At 53.4% G+C, this 25,014-nt stretch overlaps 1 protein-coding gene across 1 annotated transcript in view; it reads left to right on the forward strand.

Annotated features, from left to right (window-relative positions):
* HCN4 (hyperpolarization activated cyclic nucleotide gated potassium channel 4) overlaps positions 1 to 25,014 on the forward strand; it is a 41,372-nt gene that overhangs the window by 4,457 nt on the left and 11,901 nt on the right. Inside the window, exon 2 of the mRNA XM_060003700.1 lies at positions 21,523 to 21,946. Coding sequence (XP_059859683.1) covers positions 21,523 to 21,946 — 424 coding nt within the window. The remainder of the gene's footprint in view (positions 1 to 21,522; positions 21,947 to 25,014) is intronic.

A 25,014-nucleotide genomic window follows, 5' to 3' on the forward strand; every position in this document is an offset into this window, starting at 1 on the left:
ACGGGACCCCGCTTGGGTTAGGAGCCTTCTCTGGGCCTCAGTTTTCCCATCTAGAAAAATGGGAATCCTGTTGCCTATGGCCATGTCAGACACAAATTGTCCAACTGTGGTCACCTGGTGGAGGTGAGGTGCACTGTCAGAGACCAGTGATGCAGTCGTGAACCACACTGCCCTGCCCTCACTGCTCCCTTCCCTTAGTTGTGAGCAGACCAGATGCGCTTCCGACCTTGGCTCAGGCCAGTGGTTCTGAATCTGCGTCAGAAAACTAACTGAGAACCTGCTGGAAGCTACAGAGTCTCTATCCAGAAAGATCCACGTATCCAGACACACTCAATATGACACTCAATTTCTGGCAACTGTGGAACTGCTAAGTTGAAAGCCATCTAGGTTGTGAACCCCACTCTGGGCTATCCCAGAAGAGAGTCCTGGCCTGGGAGGGGCAGGTGCTGGCCTCCCAGAGCCTTCCCTGGGGCCCTGTAGTCTGAGGCTTGGTCTTCCCATTGCCTGCAGGATGGAAATGAAAACGGGGGCAGAGTTAGATGCTTGGAGAAGGAAAGGTGCTCTGCTGGGGGACTAGTCACTTTTCTGTTTTCTCAGTGCCACGCCCATCTCTTTCCCTTTCAACCATGGGAGGGGCTGTTCAGGTAGGTGGTGAGGAGGAAGAAGGCAGCAGCCGGCTCTGGGTCTGGGGCATTCTGGAGCCTTCCTGGGGGCATTGCCCGGGAATGCGTTTCTGCTATCAGTGTGAAAAGCCAGGACAAAAAGGTGCTGCAAGCCCCTGTGGTGCTAGTGGAGGGGGAAGGGCGCCTTGGTGCAGAGGGGAATTCCAAGGTGAGCTGCCTGGGCGGTGCTGTCAGCTGGCACAGTGGGCAGCGGGATTCTCCAGTGATGAGGATGTGCTCAACCTGCTAAGGCTGGAGCAGGTGAAGGATGTGCTGCGAAGGCCGGCATCCGGCTCGGGGCCGAGGTGCTCCTGGGATGCCAGGTGCACAGAAACCCTATGGGGCCAGAGGGCCAGGACCCTTATATTGCCTGGGTGGAAAGGCCTGGGCTCCACGTTCTCCCCGTTGCAAGGCTTCAGTTCCTGGTCTGGACACTGCATGATGAGGCTGGGGGGCCTCTCCCCTGCCCAGCCCTGCTCCATTTGTTCCCCTAGCTGCTGTAAGCCATGAGGCTTTGGGCTGTCAAGTGGCCTGTCTTACACAGTGCTGGGCTGTCTGCCTTCCATGTGTCCTCCTCTCCCATGCTTTAGGGCCCCCGGGTCTTCTGGGATGCCCTCTCAGGCCACTGCAGCCACCATCGTCCATCTCTCCATCCCTGCCCATTCCATGGCGTTAGGATGGAGCTCTGTGTTTGTGACAATGCAGTGTTTCTCACAGTATCATGTCATCCAGCTCCCCTGGGGATCTGTTAAAATACAGATTCTGACTCATTAGGTCGGGGGTGGGGTCTGAGATTCTGCATTCCTATAAGCACCCAGGTGATGCTGTTGGTGCCCAGCCCAGAACCATGCTTGGAGTACTGAGGTTCAGACCATGTGTTCCACGCTTAGCCTCGGCTCCCTGACTGAGTTCCTGGAGGCCAGAGACTCTGCCTTCTCCTCTCGGCCTCTAGCAAAAGCACGACAGGGTGAGTCCTGTGACCTGGGGTGAGCGGCACTCGGCCACAGAGGTCGGCGCAAACTTGGGGGACTCGGCCTTCCTCCCTTCCCGCTATGCTGCTTGGTCCCTGCCGGTCCTGGATGCTGGCTGTTGTGGTGGGGTGAGCAGGAAGAGGCCAGGGGGCCAGAGGGCCCTCAATCCATCCTGTCCCACTGCTTTCGCAGCTTCTCTCCCATGCAAAAGGCCAGAGGGACGGCCGGCTGGAGAAGTGGCAGGGAGTGCAGTGACTGCTGTGCTGCGCTGAGATTTCTGGGAAGGAACAGATGTTGTCAGTGAGAGAGTCCAGAGGGGCCGGGCAGGAGAGCTGGTGTGAGGGGGCTCTGACAGTGGCTGGCTGGGAGGAGGACAGAGGCATCCAGTGGGAGCAGCCACCCTAGCACCTTGAGGTTGTGGTGGGGAGGGGGAGGTGTCTGAATCTTAATGCCCCCTACCCCAGCCCAGACTATGCCTAGCAGCCCCCCTGTGGGCTGGGCTTGCCTGTCACTTCTCTCTGCCCCTGCCCAGCCTGGAAGGCACCAGTCTACGTACAGATGACAGGGCTGACAAGTGTCAAAGCAGCCTGAGTGGCCCTTGTGCCTGCCACAACACCGGCCACCGCAGGGCAGTTCACCCAGAGCAGAAGGTCCAGCCCCAGTCCCCGGGGGGACTTGTCATGTAACTGAGGAGGCAGCCAGCTCCAGCACACACACACCTCTTGGCTCAAGGGCTCTCAAAAAGCTGCTGTTTCCAGTTGCTAATTAATAGAAGGGCTACAGAGGCCAGCCAGGCTGTCCTGCTTGGGCCCAGGGGATGTTGAAGAATCCACATTTCCCAGCCAGAGCGGGCTGTGGAGAGGGCAGGGGCACTGCCTTGGCTTCAGAGAGGATGTTCTCTGCCAGCCAGGCTTTACTGAGAAAGCCTTGCCAGGGCCCTGGAAATCTGCGATCCCAGAGCCTAGGAGGCCACTCAGAGACACTCTCTATCATCAGCACCTGCCCAGAGGAGGGGTGGGAGGCGGCACAGAGAGGTGCTGATCTCCCCGTCACTGAGGGCACTCAAGATGGGACAGCAGTACTTACACCAGAGGTTGCTAAGCAGCATCCTGTGAACCCAATACAGTACCCAGATGTGTTCTGTTTGGCCAGCATAGTGTGTCATGACAAATCTGAGGCAATGTTTAAAACAGAAAGGTGTAAGACAAAAATTTGGCTTTCTAACTTCTCTTGAAAAATTGGAAACTCTGGCAGCTCTGGCCCCACAGTGCCAACCGCAGCAGGGAGCTGGAGCACACTAGAGGCTTTAAACTGGCTTTTGCTCTCCAGTTGCCCGCAGTCCCCACCTGTCCCTGTGGTCTCTGGCCATGCCACACCTGCACATTTAGCTGCCTGACCCCTTAGGCTTCTAAGTAATGAAACCAAACAGTGGCTCAAAGCAATAGAGACTAAAGCCAGGTGGACTCACACATCAATAACCACCATTTATGAACCATTACCATGTGCCAGACTGTTCTAGGAGCTTCTTTTCTTATGTTTTATTTATTCTTCATAGTGGCTCGAAAAATAGGTTCTATTATCCCCAGTTTACAGATAAGGAAACTGAGGCTCTGATGGGGGAAAAAAAAAAAAAGATTTGCCCGAAATCACACAGCTATGAAGCACCAGAACTGGAATTTGAACCTGTTCTCTAGGACTCAAAACTCATACTTGTCCTTTCTCTCTGTTCCTTCTTTCTTTTCTTTCTTTCTTGTGCGTGTGCACGTGTGTGTATGTGTTAGCTTTTAAAAGCTAAATTACCAAAGTAGTTCAAGAAAACATTCTCCTGAGAATGAAAGCATTGCAGATAATGCTGGACACATATTATCTGTGTGGAGGGGCTCAGCGGGCACGGGAAATTTAACAGGTCTCAGAATACCAGATCTGGACAGGGCTTGGCAAAGCTCCTGGCCTAAAGCCTTTATTTTATACATGGGGAGCAGAGCACCAGAGAGGGAAGGTGACTGGCCTAAGGGCAGAGAGTAAGTCCAAGTCAGAGATGAAACCAGAACCCAAGAGGGTTATGTAATATATGGCTCAGAGGTCTTAAGGCTCCACAGTCTACTCCACCCCCAGCCAGAGGGGTCCAGACATCTAGGTGTCGAGATGACAGAGAAGCCTTCTTCTGAATGGTCTCACCCCTGGAGCTTTTTCTTGTCTTCCCAGCCCCATGTCTGAATTTTGAAGTGTTAGGTATTTTCAGGGTCCCGTCTTAATTTAAGCTCATCAATGAGAAGGGAATCTTTCCATACTTGAAAATGCAGCATCTGGAGGCTGAGACATGCCTGTCCTAACCCCCAGCTCTGGGGCTGCTGCTCCTGGGTATCCGGATCAGGATACTTGTCCACCTGCTCCCCCGACACCGCGGCATGTCCTGGCTGCACGGAGAGCTTTGGGATTTTGGAGCCACATCCAGATGCCATTGACACACCTGTTCCTCGATGGGAGTGTTTGGGGTTTAAAGGGGAAGGGAGCAAGTGGTCGGTGGTATCTGTGTTCTTTCCACCAGAGAAGTAGGTGGTCATGTGGTCTGTTCATTACATCTGTCAGAGAAGTAAGGAAGTGGAGTCAGTCTCTGGTTTAGGGCTCAGTGTGTGTCCAGGGCCGAGACTCAGTCTATGCTCAGGATCAGGGTTCAGCCTGGGACCAAGGTAAGGCCTTGGTCTGAGGTCAGGAACTGGAGCCCTTGAACAAAAGCTTTGAGCCGAGCCAATCCCAGTGCCTCCCTGAGGCACCAGGGCTGGAGGCGGGGTGGGCATGTTGCCCACTCCATCCTATGCCCCCCACCCAGGAAGCCCTCCCTTCCTTGAAGCTCCCTGAGCTCCTACACCTCTTAGCATCCCAGCCAGCTGCCTTTGGTCTTCTTGGGGAGGTAAAGTACAAATTGTAAATACACAGCAGTGCCACCGCTCCCAATGCCAGAGCCACCAAACCTCACACGTCACCACTCCTGCCCCGCTCTGGTCTCTTATTGTTTGGGGCTGTGTCTGTCTTTCCAGCCAGGCGGCCAGCTCCTGGCTCCTGCAGAGCAGCACTCTGGGCTGGGCAGAGGGTTGTGCTGGCTGGCTTGGTAGAGGGACTCTCTACTCCCCATTGCTCCCCCAGCTCTGGGCTCCCACAAATTGCAGAGCAAGCAGTGGGGCCTCCAGTCTGCTCACTGCAGCTGTGGGGGCCTGATGACTGGCTGCTGCTGATTTTGTGTCTGTCTAAGCATTTACCCGCGTGGGTGGATGTGTTATGTCTGCGCGAACGAGGATTTCGGAAATTAATACATAATACGGGGCTGGCTAATACATTATCTTCTGGGCTTGGGGAGGGGCAAGCTAAGGGAGGTCGTGCCCTCTGGGAGGCCAGACACTGCATTCCAAGACTGTTTTCACCCATTATGATGGGGGGGTCACTCCCCACCCGGCAAAGAGGAGAGTAGGACTTCAGCTCCTCTTAGGGTCCCCCAGTCTGATTAGGGGGAGGGCAGACAGGAGGTAGACCAGTTTGGACTGATGGTCAGGGAAGGCTTCTGGAGGAAGCAGAGCTGAGCTAGATCTGAAGGAGAGAGAGAACCATTCTGCACACCTTCTTGGAGGCGAGTGTCTGGGAGCTTGAGCCGCCTGGCTTGGGTGGGTGTTGGCAGACACTGAGGATTCCTCAGATTGCTCAGAACCTGCCGTTTTGGACCTGCACTCCTTAAGCTTTGCCCTTGAGGACTCTGACCCCATGATGCTGCCTGAGTACGTGTGTGTGTGTGTGTGTGTGTGTGTGTGTGTGTGTGTGTGTGTGTGTGTGTGTGTTTGCATGTGTTTGTATGCATCTCTCTCTGGCCTCTCACCCCGGGTCCTTGAAGCCCAGGGGAGCTCTCCCAAGCCCTGGCCCCAGCTGTACAACCTCTGAGAAGACTTCCTTCTTCTGCCATCCTAGGCCCAGAAGGCAGGTGTTACCAATGCAATAATGTCACTGAGTGTGTGGCCTGGAGCCCAGTAATTACCCTGTGGTTCCCCATCGCAGGCCGGAGCAGCCCCTGTCAATGATTAACCCGAGTCCCTGACCACTTGATGCCAAACCCAGCCGTGGGCTTCTCCCACCTACAAATTGTCAGATATGATACGGGGCACTTATCCCCTTCCCCAGGGACAGGAAAAGACCCTCACCCTCAGGTCTCATCAATGCCACTGGCAACTTTTAGGAGAAACTTGGTCCAGCAGGGGAGACTCTGCAGCTGTGGCCTGTCCTCATGCAACATCGGTGCTGGCCGAGCCTGGAGCCCTGGGCCTCTCATCCCAGCGTTCCCAGCTTGTAACTGTCCACCCCTCCCACGCTGAGTTTACCCTCCTGACCCTCATCCTGTTCTGCAGTGTGACCTCAGCAAAGTCCTTTCCTCTCTCAGTGTCCAGCGTCAGGGCTCAGTCTGAGGCTGAGAAGGGAGCAAAGCTAGTTGGCCAAATAGGTATTGAACCCGTAATCCTGACCCCATTAGTACACGTTGAGCCAGCAGGGCGGGGACAGCACCGCTGACAAATAGAGCTGATGAGAATCTCCCTCCCTCATTCCTGAGACTCTGCTGAGACCCATCCAGCCGTGATCTTGGATTTACGGGGCCCCTGTGCTCCCAGAGCGGGCGGGGGATTCCTTACCTACTGGCCTCTTTCTGCAGGGTTTCTGCCAGCCCCTGTCTTGGGGCTCAGGGCGGGGGGCTCCCTAGCATGTTGTGTGCTTATGCTGTAACCCATTAACCCCTGTGGGAGTGGAGATCAGGCTTTCTTTTCTTTGTTCCCTGGGCAAAGGCCCGCATCCACTCCCTCCTCCCAGCCACCTCTTGTAGGGGGCCGCTGTCCCCTCCTGGAAGCTCCAACCTGGCCTTGGAAGAGTTCAGATGTGAGGATCCGTGGAGACCACAGGTCACACTGGACAACTATGGTTGGAAGAGTCCAAGGGGAAGACCAGCAGGATCATCCTCTTTGGAATTGGCAGGGTTAGGAAATGTGGCAAGCTGTCCACCCTGTCCCAGAGGCTCTGGGGAGTCATCCTCCTGCCATGTTGCGCTGAAGCTTCTGCTGACAGAGCTGAGGGAGCTGGCTGTGAGTAAGAGGCCAGTTGAAGACTTGGTTCTGCCCCATCCAGCTCTGTGGGCTGAGCTGAGCCCTCACCACCCTGGCCTTTCTTTCCTCATCTGAAAACGGGACCAGAGATTGGGTTTTAGCACGACCCCAAATCCGAAATTGGTGGCTGTAGCGTCACCTGGGAGCTTTATGCAATTATGGATGCCTGGGTCTCCGTGGGTGAGGCCCCGGGTGGGTATAAGTTTGGGGAGCACCCAGGTGATTCTGCTTCTGTCACTTTAGGAGCCAATGAGCTGGCACCCGTAGGGCCCCTTCTGCGCTAGCAGTCTGCGGTTCTCTGACTGCACTGTATTCATCATAGCCCTTCAGTGCTCCCCAGAGCCTGGGAGTGAAATACATCCAAGCCATTCATGATGGGCCCCTCCGCAGGGAGTCGTTCCCTTTTCTTTCTCGCAGGTTGTTAGCAAAGAGAACCATAAAACTCTGGGGCTGGAGGGACCCCAGGGAACATGCCCCTTGCTTAATGTCCTTGTCAGCCTGTGTTTTCCTGGAGGGAAGGTGGAGTCCTGTCCAGCTCATGTCCCCAGAGCCCAGGCACTCCCAGGAGACCCACAGTCTAACAAGAGGGCCACGTAGAGACCCTCCCAGAGTCAATATTTAGCCACCTTCTATGGGACAGCCCTCCCCTGGTGTCCTCATTAGCCCTGTGCGGCACCAGTGCTGCTTGGCCTTAGGGAGTTTTGCCCCAAATGCACCACGTTTCCTCCTTCACAGGAGCACGCCCTTCCCGCAGGAGCAGGTGAGCTCTCCTACCTAATTTCCCCTGAGCTTGTGCTCACCTGCTACTCCACAGCAATATTCCATTTTTGCTTCATTCTCCTAAGTGGGGAGAGCTGTGTTTGAGCCTCTTTTGTTTCTTATAAGCCCAGGTGGAGAAGTTCTCCAATTGCTGGTCCCCTCCACAGTTTTCCCCAATAGTCTTTTCAGCTGAGTGAAGCTCATAGAGGTTAGGCCGCTAGCCAGAGGGAACACAGCATCCTGGCAATTCCGGGCGGCTGTAGAGCAGGTGACCTCTGCTGTATAGTTTGATGTGTGTGTGTGTGCGTGCACACTCTTATGCTAGTGTGTCTCTGTGAGTGCACAGATTTAGGGTCTGCAGAGGAGGTCTAAGACCATGGGAGAATCAATGTGTTGACGTCTTGGTGTTCCTTATGGCCAGGCCTGTGCTCAGCTGTGCTCTTGAGAAGGTGCAGTTAACGATCCTTTCCCTGAGGAGCTCTTCCTCCGCAGCCTTCGTGGATCCCCATGTCCCCAGAAGAGTCCTGACTACTCAGTCTGGCATTCAAGATGGCCCCATCTTTTCTTCAGATCAGTATTGGGTTGGGGGAGGGGGTGTCTTGGTTTTCTGAGATATGCACTCTTCTCTCAGCCAGCTTTCCATCTGGCCAGCTGCCCTTGGCTGGCCTCTTTAGCCTCTGCACTGCAGAGATCCATGGCATCGGCATGTCTTTAGAGATTGTCTGGCTCCATCCTCTCATTGTACCAATGGGGACACTGAGGCAGGGATTGTGAGAGCCAGGGCATTGTTCAAGGGCACACAGCAAGTTAAGAGACTGAGCTGGGTAGAACCCAAGACACTCGGGCCCCTGGCCTAGCTTCCTTCTGCTGTGTAGCAGGGACCTCCTTCCTGCAACCACAACGCCAACCTTCCTGACCAGTGGGCACTCTCAGGCCCCCTCCTCTTTGGGGCTTTTGTGCCCAACAAGCCATGCTGCCCCCCACCCCCCAAGACCGAGGGCTCCTTGACGTGGGACCAGTCCACACACTTCTGGATCCCCATAGTCCTCAGACCAGGGCCTGCATCTTAGTGGTTACAAGAATGATAATAATGATGATAACAGCCAGTACGTACCGAGTACTTGCATTGTGTAGCATATCATTATCTCACTGAATTCTCTCGGAATCCTGTGGGGTGGGATTAATGTACTCGTTTTGTACATGAGAAGACAGATTGAAGGCTCCCATCCCCGCGCCCCACTGGGTTGCACTTTGAACCACGGGGGTGGGGAGCTGGACATTTGGAGAGAAGGGGTTTGGAGGTTCTGCCATATGGGATTGTAGAAATCACACGCTCCCCAGGCAGGGAACCCCACACGGAGGATGTGGGAGCCCTTCCCTCGGGATGGGCTGTGACTTGAGGAAAAGCAGTGCGCAGATTCTGCCAGCATCCCCGGGGGGTTGGGCACCATCCCCACGGCCTCCCTCTGATCCCCAATTAGAGCCCCCAGGTGCCCCTCCTCACCTTGAAGGGCGGTGGCTCTGCAGACCAAAGAGAAGGGGGGACTAGCCTGCGAGCTCGGGAGGCGGGAAGGGGCATCATGGCCCAGTGACAACATCATAGGACTCGGATGCTGCTGTCTCCACCGAACTCGGTTTTCCCTTGTAAGTGCCTCTCCCCCATCTGCTGCCTTCATATTGAAGGTTTTTGAGTTTTATTTTTGGTCTTATTTTTCCTTCCCTTTTTCTGTTTTTGTTTTTCCTGCCATCCCTGTCGTAACTTTTTGTGTCGGAGGGTTTCATTATCGCCTCCTTTGCCCAAGTTGAAACAGGGACCCATCATTGTGTCTGTTTCCAGGACAGTGCCTTGGTCACGTCACAACCCCCAGACATTTCCCTGCCCCTCCAAGTACCCTCAAGCTGTGTCCATGAGGGGGTGTGTGGGGGAAAGTGATGGTGGAAACCAGAGACAGACACCGGTGCTTGGAGGGGTTTTTAAATTATATTTAAAACAATTGTTTTGTATAAATAAAAGAAAATGGGAAGTGAAAAAAAACAGATTTCAGAGAGGTTAAGTGATTTGTTCAAGGCGACACAGCCAGGTGTTCAAACACTAGAGTGCTTAACCACTGTACTGTCTGCTACAGCTTAGCTTCTCCAAGTGTGGTCCCTGGACCAGCAGCCTCAACATCACCTGGGAGCCTGTTAGCAATACAGGTGTCAGCCCTCACCCCACACCCAGAGAATCCGAGTCTGCATCTTGGTTAAGATCCCCCGGCGATTTGTGTGCACACTAAAGTTTGAAGAAGCACTGTGCTACATGACTGAAAGATCACAGAAGGGGCAGGCAAGATGCTGGCAGTTCCAGCTCTCACACAGCTCACCTCTTCCTTGGGGAATGGCCGAGACTAGCCCTCACGTTGAGGGACTAGGGCCTCAGCCCAGGACGGTGACTGTCCAGGGAAGAGGCAGGGGTAAAGGGTCATTTTGTTTGGGTCTTCAGAAACAGAAACAAAACCAAATTTTGTTGTTCCGGTCATAGGTCATCCTTATAGAAAAGTGAGAACCTAAAGATACGCCAAAATCCCACCCACCCACCCACCCACAAACCCAGCGCTAGCTAGATGCCCTTGGCTCTGAATCTGTTTGGGAGGCCGCTTCAGGCGGCCGAGGGAGCAGCTACCTGGGAGCACTCTGACTCTGAGTCAGAGATTTTTGAGGTGGGTTAAAAATAGAGCCCTACTGGCCAGGCGGGGGTGGGAGGCAGACAGCCATTCATCTGCCGTAGGGGGGAGACGCCAGGGTCGGGGAGGAGCAGTGAGGGGAGGGTGGGCGTTCATTCCCCTCAGAGGCGCGAGCGGAGGGCGGTGGAAGGCAGCGCTTTCCAGCGTGAGGGGGGCGGGGAGGCTAAAATGCCAGACTCCTGCGCCCCGCCCCCCTCGGGTGGGTGGAGCGTGGGGAGGGGGCGGGGCCGCAGCGCTGCCTCCGAGAAAGATGAAGGAGAGCCTGGACGCGCAGGGGCGGGGAGGGGCTGGTAGACGCTTCCCAGCAGCTTTATTGATTGTGAGGGAGGGAAGGCAAGGAAGGTGGCCCACGTGTGTGCGTTCCCACGTGGGTTTTGTGGGCAGGCACGTGGTCTCCTTTGCCTATTACACCTGCCCTTCAAATGGCCTCCCTCCGTCTCCTCCTCCTTAAGCGCCTCCGGGAAATCTGCTCTTCCTGCCCTCGCGTCGGACAGCACCTTTGTCTACCCGGGCCGCCTGGGAGTTCCCCGGGGACCCGTGTGTGTCTCTCCCCTGACACACGTTAGAAGACTCTTTACAGCATGGGACACTGGTCGGTGGTTACTGGTGGATTTATTTTTCTGATTAAAAGGTAATATTTGCCCATTATGGGGAATTTAGAACATTAAGGTGTAATGGAGAAAACAAAAACCACCCGTAATCCCACTACGTAGAAATATCAATGTTAACATTTTAGTGTATTTTATTTTTATTTTTGCCAGTCTCCACCAACCCTCCCCCCAGCAGCCTTTAATCCACCCATTTATTTAACAGTAAGACAATTTTGCTGAGGACCCCCACTCCTCCCCCTCTGGGCCCAGCTCTGCGTTTACATCTTGGAAAAGGAAGAGAAGTCATTTCTGCTCTTGGGGAGCACACAGCAGGTTTGGGGAGATGAGACTCATCCTGGGTCCACAAGGTGGGGATGATGTCGGGAGATTCTAGGGGAGAAGTGGAGCTGCCTCCTCTTGCCCTCCCCTCCCCCCCACCTCCTGGATCTCTGGGCCAAGCCTATTGGAGAGAAGGGAGAATCCTCAAAGCCCCCAGAGAGGGGGCATGCCTGTAACAGAGGGGGCTTAGTGTGTTGTGTCACCGTGGGCCTGTGCTGGTCAGGCTGGAAAAACAGTCATGGCCTCTGTTGACGTCTGTAGCCTCAGTGTCCCCCCACCAGCCCCCTGTCATCCCACTGTGTCAGAACCCCAACCCCATGTTTCTCCTGGCCTGTCTCTTGTTCATCTACCCCCCCGCCCCCTTCCAACTCCTCCCTCCTTCTCTGTGGCTTTCCCACCATCATCTTCACCAGGTGGGGGCCATTTGCTAGTGGATGTGGCTGGGAGTCTTCGTGCCTTGGGTGTTTGGATGGGATGAATTCCTCCCTGATCATCGGAGGCCTGTGAAAGCCTTGTGGGAAGGAGCTGGGGTGTCAGAGGGCTGTCCATTTTGTGTAGCTTCTCCTGGGCCTCCTGCCACTCAGCCTTTGGCTCCCAAGGGATTCATTCAAGCGTTCATTTATTCACGCTTCCACCCATTCCCATATTTCCACCCATTCCCATGTTTTTTGGACCATTTTTGGACCTTCCTCATAAAAAGCACTGTACCAAGTTCAGAGAGTCAGGTGGCCACAAGATAGACAAACGTGCAATTCCATCATAGTGTGATAAACACTATGCTAGGGCAGCACAAACAAGGGGCCCCTAGCCAGATTTCCTAGGAGACAAAGATGGCCTCCCAGGAGAAGTGACGGCTCCTCTGAACCAAGTGGCCTGGGGTGAGCAGTTGAGGGGGAGGAGAGCTCCAGGCAGATGACAGTATGTAGGAAAGCCCAGAGGAGAAGGGAAGTGCGGTGTGTCTGGGGCACTGAAAGCTGCTGAGTGTGTGTGGAGCAGAGCATCTCACACAGGGGAGGCATGGCGAGAATCAAGGCAAGAGAGGAGGCTGAGTCCAGATCAGGAAGTGCCCAGGAATGACAGTGAGGAACTTGGATTTTAGCTGGGAGTGTGGAAGGACTTTGGGCTTGGCCAAGCGTGGAGAGGTTGTGGACCCTACCCTGGACCCTGAAGTCTGTGGGGTCCTGGGAGAGGCAGAAGCCCAGTTAGGAAGCTGCTGAAGTAAGCCAGGTGGTGAGTTGATGAGCCATGCCGCATCCCACATGACTGAGTGTTGGAAGGTAAGCGAGATGGGAGAGTCGAGGATAATCCCCAGGTTTCTAGGCTAAGCATCTGAATGGCTGGTGGTATCACATGCTGGAGGCACAAGCCTATGGGGGAAGCTGCTAAGTTATATCTGGCTATGTCAAGAGTGAAGTTCCCTTGGGACATCGAGGTGTAGATGTGTAGTCAGCAAGTGAACACATGGCTATGGGGCTCAAGGGAGAGGTCTGGTCTGGAAGCCAGTGGAATAATGAAGCCTTGGGAGTTGGTGAGGTCACCCAGGGAGAGAATAAGGAGGGAGAGGAGGCGGGGGCCCTAAGGAACAAAAACATTTAAAGGTCATGCAGGGGAAGAGGAGCTCCTGCAACGGGAGGGAAAGGAGAGGTAGAACAAAGAGCAGAGTGAGGTGTCTCAGCAGATATGGCACACGGCGTCAGATGATGCAGAGGGTCAAGACGGAAACGGACCAGAAAGCGTCCGTGGGATTTTGCAGCAGGACGTGTGCATCGGCAGTGTTGCTGGGGGGTTGAGAGGCGTGTTGGGGACGGACGTGGAAGTGAGAGAGTGGGGATGGCGACACGTCTCTCAGGAAGCTTGGTTCTGAGGGGAGAAGAGATAAGACAGTAGGGATTCAGGAGAGATTTTATTTTTTTAAGTGTAGAGAGCTTAAAAGCTGATGGAAAAGGATGAGTAGAGAGGGAGATTGAAGATATGGGTGAGAGGATGGATAACCTGTAGATTAAGCTTCCTGGGGAGGAAAAAGGGAACAGTGTCAAGAGGGCAGGTGGAAGGGTCACTGATCCCCTTGTGACTGGGGAAGGGAAAGGCGGTGAGGAGGAGACAAGCAAGGGAGTAGTCTGGTGGCGGGAAGAGGACGGGGACATTCTGGGGCCTTCTGTTTTCTCTGTGAAGTAGAAGTGGTGTTATCTGCTGGGAGGGAGAGGGGAAGTGGTAGTTTCAGAGCTCTGAGGAGAGAGGAGATAATTTGGAAAAGCTGCTGTGGGAAATGGGTGGGAAAGGTCGTTAGGGTCTCCTGGAGGATGGGCTGGTAGAGGTGAGGGCCCAGCTGAGCATGGAAATCTTGATGAGGAAATAGAGGCACAAGGAGCTAAGGCACTTGGTCTATAGTAGGACTGGTCTGAGGTCTGAGGTTTTCTGCACAGCCCCCCATGTAAACAGGAAAAGAGCTGATGGTGGTCCTGAGCTAGGACTGTGATCTGGTGAAGTGGGTGCCGGAAGGACGGGGCGAGAGAGGTTGATGAGCAGGACCATTATGCCTGGGGGTGACGGGAGGAGGCGGGAGGGTTCTCATGGGAGAATTAGAGGGTCAGCCAACTTCAGGCTCCTGGGACACTAAAGAAGAGACTTAGCATGATTGGATAAAAGAGCTGGAAGGAAAGGAGGTTAGGGTGAGAGAGAGCATTGAGATTAGAGATGGACCAACTGGAGATAGTGACCCGATCCAGGGTGTGCTCTTGGAATGGACTGGAGTGAAGACACTAGAGGCAGGACTTCAAGCCACTGGGAGGCTGGGTGTTTATTGTTGGGCTGCTGAGAAGGAGTAGAAGTCACCCATGATGATGGCAGGATTCGGAGTGGAACAGAAGGTTGTAAACCAGGTGCCAGCATCACCAGGGTCCCCAAGGGTGGCAGATGGATGCTGGAAAGATGGGCAGCAAATGACAGGTTGCTCAGAGGATCTCGTAGACATTCCTACCACAGACAGGAAGGGGCATCAGTGTGGAGCGGGGAGGGTGCTCACTCCACCCTCTGGGGGTTTGGGAAAGTGACACAACGAAGGTTCGCTTAAGGGAAAAAGCAGACGGGTTCGGGAGTGAAGAAGGTGGGGATGAAGATGCCGTGGAAGAGAGCACAGGAGACAGGTTTGGGAGGGAGGGGTGCAGTAGGAGTCGGCACAGGGTTTGGGAGAGAGAAAATACTACCAACCAGGTTTATATTTGTATAGAGTGGTTGGAAGTGGGACTCTGGAGTCAGGCTGTTTGGGTTTGAATTCCTGATCCACCATATACAGCAAATTTCTCTACTTCTTGTGCCTCAGTCTCCTCAACTGCAAAATGGGCATAATCATAGTATTTACTTCATAGGGTTTTTTTTTTGTTGTTGTTGTTGTTTTGCGGTACGTGGGCCTCTCACTGCTGTGGCCTCTCCCGTTGCGGAGCACAGGCTCGGGACGCACAGGCCCAGCGACCATGGCTCACAGGCCCAGCCGCTCCGCAGCATGTGGGATCCTCCCGTACTGGGGCACGAACCCCTGTCCCCTGCATCGGCAGGCAGACCCCCAACCACCGTGCCACCAGGGAAGCCCTTCATAGGGTTTTTATGAGAATTAAATGAGATAGTCTATATAAGGGACTCAGGTGAGCGCCTGGCAAATAGTAAATGCCCAACAGATGTTGATGGCTGTCCTCCTTCATTCTCATCGTCTTCATGAGCAGCTTGGGCAGTTATCTATGCTGGACCTGAAATGGAGGGTGAAGCTCCCAGCTCCCGTCCATTTCTCAGACACAAAAGACTCCTGGCTTCTTTGTTGAGGGGCTAGAAGGAGAGTTCGGCGGTACGTGATGAAAGAGGCAGGATGTGACGACTGCTAACATAGACACACTGCACAGTTAGGCGAAGCTCATGGAGAAGGAGGCAATTGAACTGGGCTTTGGATGAGAGAAGGGATTTCAAAAGATGGGGGTTCAAGAGGTAGGGGTGGTTCTCAGGAGGAGGAACCAGGAGGTGGATGGAGATGGGGCCAAAAGTGTCCAGTTGACTCCTGTGAAGGAAGTGGAAGGGAGAAGAGGGAAGTGGGGTTGGGGGTGCCAGACCAAGGAACTCGAACCTTCTTCTGTAGTCAGTGGGAGGCTACCAAAGTGGGGTTCAAGCATGGAGTGACGTAATCATAATGCTATTTGGCCAGATAACCCAGAGAGCATATGGCTTGAAGGGAAAGAGGGAGGAGGCCGAGACCAGGTGGGCGGCAGGGGCAAGGGTCCAGGTGAGGAGTAGTGAGGAACTGATCTAGGACAGAGCAGTTGGGGACCGATTCAGAAGCTGTCATTGAAGAGGCCAGACAAGACTTGGCCACTGCTTGGCCTGCAGGGGTGGGTGGGAGGAAAGAGAAAGCAGCTGAGGATGGCTGTGAGGTTTCCAGCCCAGGTGATTGAAATGCTGACTGTGCCATTCAGCTTTGAGGAGAAAGATGCTGAGCTCAGCCTTGGACTTGTTGGGTGGAGGGGCCAGCAGGCCCTCCAGGTGGCAGGTGGGAATGCAGTCTGGTGCTAGGAGCGGTCTGAGTGGGAGCCGTCTGCACAGAGGGGAGGGTATAAGATGGGGCCGTGGGTGTGCTGCTCACCCAGGAGAAAGTACGGGGGACTCCCCCCCCCCCACATCCTGCCACCAGCACTGCAGGGACACAGGCGTGTCTGGGACAAGGCTCCTGCCCTCAAGGAATCCACAGTTTTCTAGGAGATCCAGAGCCAGGGCTCAGGCTGGGCTGTGGCTCCATCAGTGAGAGGCTGGGGAGGCCCAGAAGAGGCAGCACTTCAGGTGAATGTTGAAGGATGGAAAAGATCTTAATGGGCAGAAACCAGACATTCTCTTTCTTACAGCTGACAGGATTCCCAGTGGATAACATTTGTGTCAAAATGTATGCAAGTGGGTGTGCAAGAAAGTATGCCTGTGTGAAAATGGATGCGTGTACGAAGACAAAATTTAACAGGGGTGCGTAGATGAGAGTGTGTGTACAAAAATGTGTTCATGTGTGTGTGAGAGAGAGTATATGTGCTCAGAGGCAAGCATGGGCAGGTGTGGACAAGAGGAAACTAAAGGAGGTCGTCCCTATTCCGGGACTTCCACTTCTTTTTAAAAAATTTTTTTTTGCGGTACGCGGGCCTCTCACTGTTGTGGCCTCTCCCGTTGCGGAGCACAGGCTCTGGACATGCAGGCTCAGCGGCCATGGCTCACGGGCCCAGCCGCTCCGTGGCATGTGGGATCTTCCCTGACCGGGGCATGAACCCGTGACCCCTGCATCAGCAGGCGGACTCTCAACCACTGCGCCACCAGGGAAGCCCGGGACTTCCACTTCTGCCTCCGTTTTATCACCCTTCACATCCTCTTCAGCCTCCATGGAAGGAGAGGCCCCTTGGTCTGGTCCTTGAGTCTCCGAGTTCAGGATCAGGAGCCTTCTATCTTCTCTTCCCTCAGCTCCCTTGAGGCCATAACCTTCCACTCAGACCATGAAATGTTCCAGGTATCCGTGTAATGGGCTGTTGGGCTTTTTGCCACCCCCTTCCTTCTGCCCGTGGGCACCCCGCTCCTCCAAAGCTGGCCCACAGGCCACTCCCTCCTGCTGAGAGGGCATCACCTGCCTAGATGGACCTGTTGGTCCAGTTAGAAAGTAAGGTCCAGAATTGAGGGAGAACAGACCTGGGGTCCAGGGACAGGGGCTTCCAGAGCCCAGCTGGTGTCTTGCTGGCTAGGACTTCCTCTCAGCTTAGAGAACACTGGGATGGGGAGGGTCATCAGGCTTTCGGGAGACCAAGGCCTCTGATTCAGGGCTGTGCCAACCCCAGCATGCCCGAGTCTGGCCATCCATTGCTTCCCCGCCAGGGCCTGCCACCTGCCACTGTGGATGCGTAGCCGGGATTGTGGGATTTATTCATGAATGATTCTAGGGGTAGTGGGGGCCAGGGGAGCATTGGGCCTCCAGGTTGAGGCTTTGGAAATGTGAACTATTCCCTCTTGGTGGACCTTAGTTTTCCTTTCTGCAGGATGGGTACAACTGATGACTGGGGTGCTGATGACTGCTGATGACTGGGATGCTTTTAATACTTGAAAGGTGTGTTAGTTTCCCCACCCAGAAAGTACCTTAGAAGGCCTGGCATCAGGAAGATAAGTCCCCTTGAAACCTCTTTGCACCCTTCTCTTCTCTCTTGTCTCTGGGGCAGGGGCTGTACCTGCTGTGGTAGGCTCCCTCCACAGTGTAAGGCAAACGTGCCAGAAAGGCTTGTCCACCTCCCCGCATCCCACTGAGGTGCCTAAAATCCCAAGAGATCAGACTCTGGAGTTCCACAGACCTTTCTGAATTAGGGGTCTGCTCCTCACTAGCTGCGTGGTCTTGGGCAGATACTTCTCTCTGAACCTCAGTGTCATCATCTGTAAAATACAGATAATAGCAGCTCCCTTAGTGCTGGTGTGAGGAATGAATGAAGTAATGCATTGAAAGCACCAAGTAAGTGCTTGATACATGTGAGTGTTTTGGGGTCTTTTTTTTTTTTTTTTTTTGCGGTACGCGGGCCTCTCACTGTTGTGGCCTCTCCCGTTGCGGAGCACAGGCTCCGGATGCGCAGGCTCAGCGGCCATGGCTCACGGGCCCAGCCGCTCTGCGGCATGTGGGATCTTCCCGGACCGGGGCACGAACACGCGTCCCCTGCATCGGCAGGCAGACTCTCAACCACTGCGTCACCAGGGAAGCCCCTTGGGGTCTTTTTGAATAGAGCCTTTTCAGTCACCAAGGAGCCCCCCATTGAAAATGTGCAGGGACATTAAGGAATCACTTGAGATGCTTCTGGTCACTGGGACTGAGGGAGAAGAGGGGTCAGAGAGCTGCGGATGCAGTGGGGAGGCTGTTGCTACTTCCGCTGGCTGGGCCAGGACCCTAGGGCTGGGAGGCACGCCGGGAGCTGTCCGTGGTGCTGAACACCATTTATTGCTCTCTGCCGGCCTAGCTTTCAGAAATCTGTGCAACCGTCTGGCAAAGAGTAAGGAAGCAAGGCCAAGGTCAGCTCCCAAAGCCCAACTTCTGTTACCTCCTCCAGGAGCACTTTATGACCTCATCCTTCTAGGCCACCAGGAGCCCACCTTTTCAGATGCCTGGGCTGCTGCCTGGGATGGTTTCTTACATCATTGCCCAACTTGTCTTCTGTCTTCTGGCTAAGCCTTGGACCGTGAGCTCCCTGAGATCAGGGCATCTCTATGCTGAGGTAAATAGGTTCTGCCGTCCAATTATCCAGGGAATATTGTGGGCCCTTAATTCCACCCCTGGCTGTTCTGGAACCATTATGAAGCTCCCGTCCACCCACCCCCTGTAGATGCTTTGCTTTGGCTCTTCCCTGGAATATTTCATCTACCTCCCTCACCTCTTTCCTGTGAATTTTTTGACTTGAATTACTTATTTACTCATTTAAAACTATGGGCTAGGCATAGGTCAGAGCATTTTACAAATATCACTTCATTTTGTTCTTATAACAGTTCCACTAGTTAGGTAAGCAGATGAGGAAACTGAGGCTTGGAGAGATTAAGCAACTTGCTAGCAAATGATGGAACCAGGAATCAGGTTCAGGTGGGTTGGCCTGAGAGCCTGTGCTGCTTTCTTCCCACCATATTATGCTGCCTTTTGAGTATCTCTTTGATGCTCCAGGACAGTGGTGTGCGGGAAGAAGTGCTCCAGTGTTCTGACCCCAGCCCAGATCAGGCACCAGAAAATATTCCTTGGCATCTGGAAACTCATGATTGAAACAGTTAATCAGAATGCAAGGAAATGGGTGTTTTTGCCTCATGTAATTTGGTTTTATGAAGACCACTAAATGAAAACATTCTCCTGTTAATTACTGTCTCAAATTTGGTCTGTAATTGAGGGAACTAGAGCTTGGGAGAGTGTAGAAACCCGCTGGAGTAGCAGGCCTGCCCGAGTCAGCATTCCGAGCTGCCTTGCACCCGCTCTGTTAATTTTAGAAACTCTCCCAGTCTGGGTGTATTATTAGCTTTATGCACAGAGGCCACAAGGCTCTCAGTGGCCTCTCTATGTCACAATTTTTTTGTTTTGTTTTCCCCAAGAGATTAAATAAAAGGAACAATGGCCATGTGTACATAGGGGTGTTTGCACACTGTGTGTGTGAATGAGGATACCTGTGTATGGCATCTAATGAGTGTCTGCAGCTGTCTTTGAATGGTGTGCATGAGGCTGAGTGGAGAGTGTACACAGCTTGAGAGCAGCATAGAAGCTGAAACCATTCTCCCAGGGCCCAGAAGTCATTAGCAGGATGTGCTGTGTTCTGTGTAGTGGGTGTGAAGGCTGGGGTGGGTTCTCCCAGATGGCACAGGGGGAGTAGGGCTGACGAAGGGGTGGCGGGCTGTGGGACAGGGAAGGAGCTAAAGTTGACCTCTTGGCACCAGACTTAGAGTGAAAAGCCTTAGCTCAGTGAGGCTGTGACTTGAAGTCCCATCTTGATGCCCTGAAGAACTTGGCTTTCAGAGGAGCTGCCGGAAGCTGCCTTTCCTGAAGCCACACTTCCCTGAGCTGTGTGATGTGGGACAACTCTCTCGCCCACCTTCACTGAAGCAGGCCCTGCCCTCTCCTTGACTCAGAGCGCCATTCTGAGTCTGACAAAGAAAGCAATTTGCTGTGAAGTAATTCTTTTCAAACTTGGAACTCTTCAGGCCGGGGCACTTTGGTTTTGCGGTGGGACCCACTGAAGACTCGAGAAAAGCTTATCTTTTTGTCTCCCACTCCCTTCCCCCTGGCTTCCCTGCAGTAGAGAATTAAAGATGGCTGAAAGATTATTTCTCTTGGGAGAAGACAGGCTTATTTCTTCCCAACATAATACATTTATCTGTCATTGTGTAACTGTTTAAATTACTAGCAGAGAGAAACAGCTCTGCAGTGCAAGTTTTCAGTTTTAGGGCCAGCCCTGGGGTGGCTGGTTCTTGGGCAGGGTCCCTGGTCATGCCTTCTAGACATAGGGTCTCTGCCTACCTGTGCTACCTGCATACTCCAGAGGGGCCCCTGCTGGGCCAGATGGGAGCCCTGTGAGTTGGCTTTTGCCTCCTCATACTGCTTAACCTCTCAGAGGCTTCACCCTGAGGGTCCCTCCCCACCTCCCCAGGAAATATTAGCAGTTGCTTTGAGGCCTTAGAAGAAGTGATGCTGGAAGCCCCCACTGGTCTCATTCTGTTGCATTGAGTGGTACCTCACTGGTGCCTGAAATCCCCCCGTTAACACTGCCTGTCACTTAGCTGTACGCCTGAAATTAACACAACATTGTAAATCAACTATACTCCGATTAAAATGTTTTAAACATTTTATCACAGAAACTCTGGTAACTGAAATAATTATTCTACCAAATAATGTTTAAAGGAACCTTTTTAAGAAAAAATGAGAAAATATTTGCAATATTTTATTGTGATTAATATATTGATTATTCAATCAGTATTTATTTAAATGTGTACTTGGACATCAAAAATATCTACTTTGCTAAATATGAATTATTTGCTGGAAAAAATAAAATAAAATTGTTGAAATATATTTAAAAAAAAGAAAAACACTGCCTGCATTTGAAGATATCACTGACCTTCCCTACCGCTGTGTTTAGAAGTAAACCTCTGGGGGAGAGAGATGGTCAGACATTTTCTGACTATAGGGGATAGACTAAAGAGAGGCCCCCCGAGAGCCAGTGTGGGAGAAGGCCAGGTCAGAATTACAGGACCAAGTGTGGAGGCCCCGCCCCTCATTGCACAGTGGGGAAACTGAGGCCCAGAGTGGGGAGGGCACCTGCCTGTCAGTGACAGAGCTAGGACTGGATCCCATGCCTCCAGCATCCCAGGCTCCTGCTGTGTGTCTGGACCTCCCCTGTTCTCTGGTCACGGTCTGTGGCAGGTCTGCCTGCCATCCTGTCTCAGGCCACAGTTGACCCTCAGGGAGGATGGAGCATCCTGGCCTGAGCCTGGGGTGGTGCGGGGTGAATTACTTCTGCTGCTAAAACAGCCTCTCGCCTCTCTCTGGATGTCATCATTTAGTTTGCTTTTCAGCCTCTCACTGGGGCATGGGGATTGGAGTAGGAGGCTTGTCATCGGGGATCTCACGGAGGGGCAGGCAGAAGGCATCCCTAAGGATGACTAAGGAAGAGGCTGTTTCTATGCCAGTCATGACATCTTGCCCTGGTACCCATGCACCTATCTCCTGCAGGGTCTCAGAACCTCTGAAGACTTCTCTCTCCCACCTTTGCTGTCTCTGAGCTTTCTTTTAGTCTGTAATTCATTCTCTCTCTCCTCCTATGACTGACCTATGTGTCTCTGGGCAGATTTTACTGGGACCTGACCATGTTGCTGCTGATGGTAGGAAACCTGATCATCATTCCTGTGGGCATCACTTTCTTCAAGGATGAGAACACCACACCATGGATTGTCTTCAACGTGGTGTCGGACACGTTCTTCCTCATCGACTTGGTCCTCAACTTCCGCACAGGGATTGTGGTGGAGGACAACACAGAGATCATCCTGGACCCGCAGCGGATTAAGATGAAGTACCTCAAAAGCTGGTTCGTGGTGGATTTCATCTCCTCCATCCCCGTGGACTACATCTTCCTCATTGTGGAGACCCGCATCGATTCGGAGGTCTACAAGACTGCCCGGGCCCTGCGCATCGTCCGTTTCACCAAGATCCTCAGCCTCCTGCGCCTCTTGCGTCTCTCCCGCCTCATTCGATATATTCACCAGTGGGAAGAGGTGAGTGTTCAGACCCAAACCTCTTCAGGGAAGAGGTGTCTTCCCTCTAGGGGAGTGAGGGACCAGCAGGTAACCTCAGATAGTTGGATGTGGGCTGTCGGATTGTAGCAGGCACATCTCTTCCAAGAGGACAAATATTAGTAACTTCTTGACTTCTTATCACGCGCTAGATACTACACGAATCACTTCACAGGCAATATCCCATTTAAGTCTCTAACAACCATAGAGGGCACCATATGCGTAGGTATAAGTACTCATTTTTTACATGAGGAAATAGAGAAATATGAAGAGATTTATATAGTGTCACAGAATTATTAACTGGTGGACCTGGACTCCAGAGCCTGCATTGTTAATCACTGCACTGTACTGTGGAGGTTGCAAACTCAGAAGCTTGTGGGGGCCAGGCAGGGAATATGAATGGGTGAAAAGGGCCATTTGGAGGACAATAGGGAGTGTGGTGGACTGGGGAAAACTGGAGAACATATCTTCCATCTGTATGAGGGAGCCTCTACTCAGCTCTAGCCACTGTGGCCAAGTGAGAATGGGCGCAGGGTTGCTAGATCTAAAGATTTATCATGAGAAGCAGAAATCTGGACTTCTGTGCAAAATTTGTTGGCAACTGTCTTAGGTTGGGTTCTTCTGGTGCAGACCCTGAGATGAGGATTTGTATGAAAGTCATTTTTTTTTTTTTTTGTGATGGGGAGCAAAGTGTTTCCAGGAAAATCTGGTAAGGGACTGGGGAAGAAGGGCAGGGAAAGGAAGGAAAGGAATAGGAAGGAAAGGAAGGAAGGAAGCCAAGCAAGGGTGACACCGAGCAAATCCTGTGGGGAGCTCCAGGATGGTGTACACCACACCTGGGAGTTGCCCCAATCAGGGCAAAGGAGTTGAACGTTTTATATCCCCTCACCTGTCAGTCACTGGCTCAGGACCCTTGCAGCCCTTGGTGCTAGCAGGCAAAGTGGTTTCCTGCAGTCAGGCCTCTGATAACGAGCCACAGGTGCTAGCTGTAGGGAGTGCAAGCCTGGTGCTTTCCTGGAGTTGTGTGAGCACAGACTGTAAAGGGATCCTAGGGGCTCTGGGCAGAGCACTGACTATAGAAACTGAATAAAAAATTGTAAAAGAACTAGGTGGCCAACACCATTCTGAACAAACCTAACTCATCCGTGGGCTGAATGCAACCATCTATGGGAGAAAGAGAGGACTGCAGGCTGGGGTTTGAATAAAGCAGGTGGCCTTGTGAGACTTTCCGCTACCACCAAGTACCACCTTTTGGAGGCAGCCGCAGGCAGGCCAGCCTGAATGTACCAGGGTGGGGGGAGATGTGTTCTGTGAGACTGTCCGCCTTGGGGTCTGGAGCGGGCTGTGGCCTGGGGAAGCTTCCGCAGAGGTGCGTTTGTTGCCATGGCTCACTGCTAGTCTCCTGGTCTCTGCACGATTGGATGGAAATTCCCACACTCAGGACACGAAGCCCCCACCCCACTCCCAGCAGCAGCCTGGGCCCTGGGCGACAGCACCCATGGCTGAGAGTCGGGGCACTGGCAGATCAAGGTCAGAGGTGTCACGAACACCTGTGCTGCAGAAGTCCCTACACCAGCCTGGCAGAATCACTTCATGGCAGAAATTCTCTTTGGTTTGGAATTTGCATTATTTCTGCTGATAGGAGGAGCAGTGACTTGTCCAAAGTCACGCAGCAGACCTCTGGCAGGGCCAGATCAGACCCCAGTTAGCACTCTTCACTCCTGGCAGGGACCGGGTGTGGTGGAATGCATGTGGGCTTTAGGGCTAGGATGACACGTGAGACCTGAATTAAAATCCAGCTCCACACTGCCAGCTGACTGACCTTGGGGCCACCTTACCCCCTGAGCCTCAGTCTCTTATCGGCAAAGTGGGTAGAAGTCGTACATTCCTCAGTGGATTCTTGTGAGGATTAAAAGAGATGATGTTTGTAAAACCCTTAGTGTGAAACTGGGTGCAGAGAACTGTTTAATAAATGCCCCTCCCCATTCTACAGGGTGTTTACTTTTCTCAAATACTTTCTACCCATAATTTCATTGGTTGCTCAAACCTGGCTGACAAAGTCAACAGGGCAGGACTTATTACCTGTATTTATCAGCTGTCCCAGTGGTAGGATCTTGACCCAGGCCTCCTGACTCCCAGTTCCCTGTCCTTCCCACTTTCTCAGGTGGCCTGAAAGTAGGCTGCCTGGTCCTGTTACCGCTCCCTCTGTTGGGGACGACTCCCCGCTGAGACTGGGGAGGCAGGCAGTGGAGGGTCGAGGGGTGGGGTGAGTTCTGTGGGACAGACTGGGTTTGAGGAACCTGGGGGACATGTAGGTGCAGAGAGGTTGGATGTGGGTCTGAGCTCAGGGCTGAGAGGGGACAGTGCCTGTGGGGGTAAGGGTGGTAGTGGCCAGGGCCCCTCTGAGTAACTGCAGAGGGAAGATGGAGGCGTATTTCCTGGAATGCCCTGAGGGGCTTGTCTCTTGGTTTCTGTCCCAAGTGGAAATTCAGAACCTCGTCGGCTCCCTCAGTCCCCAAGAAGCCCCCAACCTTCTGTGTGTCTTGGACTTAACAGCTGGACTGCCGTTAAAAGCAGAGCAGTCGCTCTTTCCCTTCTCTAGCGTCGGTTCGTGTGTCCAGGCCCCAGCCCGCTGGGGGCCAGCCTTGCTCCCCACTTACACCTGGGCCCTGGGGGCCATGGTATTTTGGGGAGATTTGGCAGAGTTGCCGGTGGGTGGGCAGGGTGGGCCCTGGGACAGGAGCTAAGTAAGCTCTTCTCTTACTGTCCCCACTGCCCCTCTGGCCTGGCCACCCTCTGGGCTACCCAAAAATGGCCAGGCAGGCTCTGACCCTGGACAGAGGCCCCAGGTCAGGACCCTGAACTGGACATCACTACCCTGTCTTGTGCGCAGGAAGGGAGATCCCAGGAGGCCAGATGGATGACTCCCCACCCCCTCCACACCATACACCCTTATCTTGCCTAGCAGCTGGGAAGGAAGTTGCTTTGAGCTGCTGTCTGCCGGGCACACTGCCCAGCTAGGGGCTCCCCCCAGACTCCTGGGGTTGGAT

Source organism: Delphinus delphis, chromosome 2 (genome assembly GCF_949987515.2).
Source record: "Delphinus delphis chromosome 2, mDelDel1.2, whole genome shotgun sequence".
NCBI lineage: Eukaryota > Metazoa > Chordata > Mammalia > Artiodactyla > Delphinidae > Delphinus > Delphinus delphis.